The following is a 6,643-nucleotide window of genomic DNA, read 5'->3' as shown; positions in this document are numbered from 1 at the left end:
CCCCCCCCCAAACTTATAATAATGTTATTCCTTTCCATTCTCTTCCTTACAAACTCAATTTCTATTTTACCCATGTCCACATAAGAATTCAAATCGACTATGAACAGTAACAACCAAGCTCAACACTAACTAAAATGTACTCATAGGCCATTTGATTTAAATCTTTATATCCACATTTGTTATTCTAAAAAGAAAATCAACACACACATATAGCTCAACTAATTAATTAAGGCTAATTTTAAATTTTGACCAAGACATTTTGTTAAACTATTTATATAAGAAAACTTCTTATAGATTGTATATTATTTTACCATTGCTTAAATACAAGAAAGTGACACAGATATTAGCATACCTTCATATGGGTATGTGTATGTTATTAGTTGTAGCGAGTTTTAGAAATTGGTATGAAATTCCAAAAAAATATTGGCTGTACCTATACCTACTACATTGTGCCTTATTCTCTTATAATCATCTAAATGCAACGTCTCGAAATTTCTTTTTTTTTTTTTTTCTATAGAAAAAAACATTGTATATGAATCGGCGACGAACCTACAAACCCTACCATGCCCTCCCCTTTAGGGATCACTTGTTTTGTCACATCATGTTCTACTCCCAAATTTTTATTTATCATTGTGTTACAATAAATTGTATCATATCTTTAGGAAATGTCTAAATCTAAATTTAATATTTCTAAAGTAAACATATAAACATATCATAAGCCGTCTTTCTCTAAATGCAACATGCAAGGTAATATATTATTATGAAATAAATTATTGAAATTAGAATGATATAAAGGAACAAATTAATGACACGGGAATATCTAGAAAATAATAGGCACATGAAATTAGCACATAAGTCCTTTATAATATTTTATTTATTTAAACATTTGACCATATAAAATTATAATTAAGAAAAAGCGAAGGGAGGAGCAGAGCACAAACCTGCCACCTCCATGGATTAAAGTTGTGAGGTTGGTCAAAAACTGAAGGATCCAAATGCGCTGCAGATATCACAGGCAGCACTTTCCATCCACGTGGAATGAAATAACCTTTTGTTTTTTTTTACAGTTCCAAGAAAAAAAAAGGTTATAATATTTATTTATATCAATAGAATTTGCCGGTAATTTCCCGGTAGCCAAACGCCTTTAAAAAAAAAAAAAAAAAAAAAAAAAAAAAAAAAAAAANAAAAAAAAAAAAAAAAAAAAAAAAAAAAAATTCTTACCTCTGTACCGTACATCCTTCAGTGCCTTTCTGTGAAGAAATCTCACCACGTTTCCAAGCCGAAGCGTCTCGTTAATCACCTAAACCAACCCAACAATTTACACCAAAATTTAATTTCAATACGCAGCAATAAACAGAACTTGAAATTTTTCTTTGAATGATTAATTACACATTGCGTGAATTCCATTTTCTTGTAATCTTCCCAATCCAATTCCGTCTTTCCCAATCGCTTATTGCCTCTGGCGATCTCCAGGTGTTCTTCCTGTGTTTTGAATTCCGAGAGATCAGAGAAGACGAAAAAACAGGGGAAATCGGTGATGGAAGTCTTTTTTGGTGACTTACCGTCAACTGTTGGACGGTGGCTGGGCTGCCGGAGAGGAAGAAGATGGCCAAAGCTATGGAGACCGACGATGTCTCGTGGCCGGCGAAGAGTAGGCTAAGAATCAAGTCGAGGATTTGCTCCGTCGAGAGATTTGAGTGATTCAATGCCCAGCCGAGTAGATCGTCTTCCTCGAAATCTCCGCCCTCGGCTTCTATTTTCAACCTCCGTTCCTCCATTTTCCGCTCGATGAACTTCAAGATCGTCGACCGAGACTGTTGAAAACCGAAAATCAAAATCTCTCTGTAAAAACTAAGAAGAATCGTCAAAAACCGCCATGCAATTGCGAAATCAGTGTTTTCGATTACCTTCAAAGCTCTTCTGTACGGCGTTCCTGGTAGATTCAGTGGCGGAGAAATCACTCCTTTCATGAAAGTAACATACTCCTTCTTCAACATCTCCGTCTCCAACTTCCACGGATCCAAACTCATGATGTGTTTCGCCATCAAATTGAAAGTGAACTGCAACACTTAATCGATTCTCCAATTTCATGATCGAAAAGAAAAACGAGCAAACAAACTAACCGAATCAAAATCCGTTATCCGTACCCTTTTGGCTTCGTCCTGCGCCAAAAACGTTGAGGAATCTTTCCAAGAACGAAGGACGAGCAGAGTCTGGTTCTCAACCTCCTTCAAGAGATGAGTCTTAAGCCTACTCTGGCTCAGAAAGTTGAGCGATATCATTCTCATATCCCGGTGCATGTCGCCGACCGTAACCAGCATCGACCATTTCCCAAGGATCCCGCCGATGCTCCTCGGGTAGCTACATTCAAACAGCCGTCCTTCGTTCTGCAGTATGTACCGGTTCAGTCCAGCATCAGCCGACACCACCGTCGGCTCTCCGAACAGGTTCGACTTATACACTTTACCATATCTGCATGTCAAAGAATCTCCAAAACAACCAAATGAGAAGATGCTTAAAAACAGAGACTAGTCCAGGGTTTAATTTGGGGGTTCTTACCTGGTGATGTGATTCTTCATGAAATCTCCGATGGTGATGGCGGAGTATGGGCGGAGATACCCGACGGTCTCACCGAGAAACGGCCATCCCATGTTCCCGGGAGGAAGATCGACGGCATTTCTCTTCCTCCGAAGCAGAATCAGGAAGAGGAAGAGAGCCAAAAGAGATGGGAGAAAACAGAGTATGAGCAGTGGATGAAACATGGTGAGAAGTTCTGCTTTCTCTCCTCACTATACTGCTAATGGTTTTGGTTGGTACTTCCCTCTTTCTCTCTGCACAAAAAATTGAATCAGAGATATGGTTGAGAGAATCGAGGAAGAAGGACGCTGGAGAAAGGGATTGGAATTAGAATGTTAGAAACAAACACATGGGTTTTCCTCAGTGGGGGGAAAATGGAAATATTTGAGAATTCTTTGGGAACCCGACGAGCTCCCTTTTATAAGCTTCTCCCAGTCCGATCATTTATTTTATTTTATTTTATTTTATTTTATTTTATTTTATTTTATTTTATTTTATTTTATTTTTCTCCCATTTCTTAACGCGCATGCAGCCAAACATTCTAATGCTCAATGGATTATACTTGGCTATTGCATCCTCTTTATTTGGACTTACTTAATGCCCTCATCGGTCACTCTGAGTAAACAATTAACCACACCTTCCAATTAATAACTTCAAATTATACTTAAATCTTAACATCATTAATCAAACATTTATATTTCTAGTCCAATACTCGTCCTAGAATTCACAATTTTGCAATATAGACGAGCAATATTCTATTTTTACACTAAAAGAATTTAACTACTCTAAGTTACTAAAAATTGATTATTAAAAAAATTAGTGCTAAAGTTCGAATATATTATATATACCGGTTGAGTACACCTCTATATTTATTAAGTAAATCCATTATAATTTGTACCTTACTTTTATTTTAGCTCACCTTAATTATTTCATTATTATTATGAATTACTTTTGTGACATGACACATATAATCATGACTAATAACCCAAAAAGCATGCATGCATGTTGCAACCATGATCATTAAATTCACAAACCAAGTTTTTTTTCCATTTAAAAAAAACCCCACCTTTTTAATTTATTTTAATTTTATTAAATTGAACCCTAAAATTCAATGTTTTTTAGTTTAACCTTAAATAACTGCATTCATTTCCTTTACAACATAACTCCCTATAAATAAAAAAATAAAAATAAAAAATCGCGAGAGTAATATTGGGTCCATAATTCAGATTAGGATTTAGCTCATTTCCTATGACATAATCATATTATTTGCTTATCTTGAGCTGCCCTTTAAACTGAAAACTATCTCCACAGACTAATATATATCCTTTTAACATATTGCAACTTCACGTACATGTTTTTTAGGAAATAACGTGGTCATGTCGCATGAATGTAGAGGCCATCAGATGTCGATTTCAAATTTCAAATCATAATCTACATATTCGATTGAGACATTACAAGGTACAACTCTTATGGACAATTTACAAAAATTTAAGTTGTGTCATTTATCGACATGAAAGCATACCAATTGACAAGAAAGATTAAGATACATTTTCGTTTCAAATTTGTTTATTACATGCAACATTTTATTGCTCTATCCAATGGACCAAGACAAGTCATAACCAGGGAAATAATACTAAAATGCTAAACTTAGGGATATCTATTGTTTAGCTCTTCATCAATAATAGGCTTCATAATTGTTCTATTTCTCTACAACTTGCTAACCAATAAGGAAGCAAATTTTTATTTTCAGATAAAATAAATAACAATCATTATCAAATGGGACTAAAATCATTATCAAATTAGGCCAATAATCATTAAATTTTTCCAATACAAGTTTATCAATTATGTCCAAACATTTTTCGTACAATATATATTAATGACCAATAATTCAAATAAATAATTAAAAAAAAAATAGTAGACCCCAATTTAATTTTCTAAATATATTCCATTTACAATATAGTCTGAATTGAAAATTGGTACATAATACCAATCAGGCACTATATTGCACTGTTGCTGATGGATTGTATATAGAAACAAGGATTTGTATTCCTTTACCCATCTATTTCATCTACATATTTTCCTAATCATTGAAAATAATGACAAACCCGAGAGAATCTAAAAGGAAAATGAGCCGACTTCAACTTTACCATCAATTATAAATCTGTTTAGTTCGAATTTGTATTCCTTATTTAAATTGTGTTTTTTTAAACAAAAAATCGAAATAAACAACTTTATAATCGACCAGGCATGAATGATTGAATGGTACTTTCCCACCGATAATAAAAGTGTTGTTAATAGGGAGAAATTGAGGCCGACCTCCCTAATTATTATTCTATTAGTCATCCGAATAGAGTTCTTAGAGTGTTTAAATGTTCAAACTTGTTCTATGGTCAGCGCACAAGAAGCTCTTAATCCTTTAAACACTTAATGATCGGTTAGACACAAATAAATAAAAACTTCGTTAAACACTTTATAAAGTTACGATTTAATTAACACAAACGTGAAGACGTAGGTACCACCCTTATAATTTATTATATTAATATTAAAACCTTTTTGAACTAAAATAAAACATATATCATCCTTAAAACCCTACCTTATTTTTTCTCTCTCCTTCGGACCAACCTGTACAGTTGGGAACGGAATTGGTTTAAGTATTTAACAAAAATAAACAAAATAATCTGTAAAATTAAAAAATAATAATTAAAATAAACAAAGAACAATGATGATTGAAGCCAACAGTAATGGCAACAGTGCTTCAATGGACCAAGCAATCTAATAATTACCCACTTCCATTGCCTTTTCTTTTATCGCTTTCCATATTTACCTTTTAATTTATACATTAATTTTGTCTCAATAAATAATATTTTTTTAATACACAAACTTTAAAAAGATTTTAAATACTCTTTTCAATTTATTATTTATTTATCATGTAAGCATCCTTTAAAAATAATAATAATACATTTATAGTTTGCGCTTAAATTTTATTTTAATCTCCTCATTTTTTGTAGTCGTGAAATTGTATTAAGGTGTTTTTATCGAGTGTAAAATGTATGATTAAATTTTGTAAATAGGGACCAAATGATTTCTTTTTATACGTACCCGGACTAAAACAAAAAATTTAATTTAGTTAAAATAAGATAAGTTTTTGAGATGAAAATAGATATTTTAAAAGTAAGATCGGAGGAAAAATTTAGAATTATAGTTGATAAATAAAAAAAATAAAGGTATTATAAAAAAAGAATTAAAGATGATAAAAAAAAAAAAAAGAATTATTAATTTAGAGGAAATAATATTTAAAGGTGTTGATTATAAGAGTGGTGAGGGTGCGGCCACGGCCACGGCCAGTCCATAGACGGTCGATAAAGTGGTTCATCAGTTTACTTCCGCCGATACAAACTGTTTGATTAAATGCGTCACAGAAATGAAGCCTTTTGGACATTCATTTCATGTCCACGTGCGTGCATCATTACCGGTCGCGTGTAAACTTGGCCTCCCACTTATTGTTTGCTTTTCTCTCTCTTTTTTTTTATTTTTTTTATTTTACCCTTTTTACCATGTAGTACGGAATGATGGTTTTTGTGTATTTTTTACCATTCAAACTTTCACTTCTTTCCAAATTTTACTGTCCTTGAAACTCTTTTGTTATACAAGAATTAAACACGCTTAATTATAATATAAAGTTTTGATTTATTTATAATATGATATGAAAGNTTCATTTCATGTCCACGTGCGTGCATCATTACCGGTCGCGTGTAAACTTGGCCTCCCACTTATTGTTTGCTTTTCTCTCTCTTTTTTTTTATTTTTTTTATTTTACCCTTTTTACCATGTAGTACGGAATGATGGTTTTTGTGTATTTTTTACCATTCAAACTTTCACTTCTTTCCAAATTTTACTGTCCTTGAAACTCTTTTGTTATACAAGAATTAAACACGCTTAATTATAATATAAAGTTTTGATTTATTTATAATATGATATGAAAGAAGGAAATAAAACGTCGGTGGAGGTGGATGGGAAAAGTAGTGGAACAAAAAAAGATATAAAAGAAGGAAAGCTTTTTAAAGAA

General features: G+C 32.6%; 1 protein-coding gene across 1 annotated transcript in view; it reads right to left on the bottom strand.

Annotated features, from left to right (window-relative positions):
* LOC111807994 (cytochrome P450 90B1) overlaps window positions 1–2,950 on the bottom strand; it is a 4,296-nt gene extending 1,346 nt beyond the window's left edge. The window contains exons 1-7 of the mRNA XM_023693747.1: window positions 2,560–2,950; window positions 2,148–2,472; window positions 1,908–2,060; window positions 1,563–1,814; window positions 1,390–1,482; window positions 1,222–1,300; window positions 942–1,048 (exon numbers count right to left, since the gene is read on the bottom strand). Coding sequence (XP_023549515.1) covers window positions 942–1,048; window positions 1,222–1,300; window positions 1,390–1,482; window positions 1,563–1,814; window positions 1,908–2,060; window positions 2,148–2,472; window positions 2,560–2,762 — 1,212 coding nt within the window. The 5' untranslated portion in view covers window positions 2,763–2,950. The remainder of the gene's footprint in view (window positions 1–941; window positions 1,049–1,221; window positions 1,301–1,389; window positions 1,483–1,562; window positions 1,815–1,907; window positions 2,061–2,147; window positions 2,473–2,559) is intronic.
* Window positions 2,951–6,643: the final 3,693 nt, after the last annotated feature.

This window comes from Cucurbita pepo, chromosome LG01 (assembly GCF_002806865.2).
Source record: "Cucurbita pepo subsp. pepo cultivar mu-cu-16 chromosome LG01, ASM280686v2, whole genome shotgun sequence".
Taxonomy (NCBI): Eukaryota; Viridiplantae; Streptophyta; class Magnoliopsida; order Cucurbitales; family Cucurbitaceae; genus Cucurbita; species Cucurbita pepo.
The sequence above is the reverse complement of the archived record's forward strand: the minus strand, read 5'-3'. Positions and strand labels throughout refer to the sequence as shown.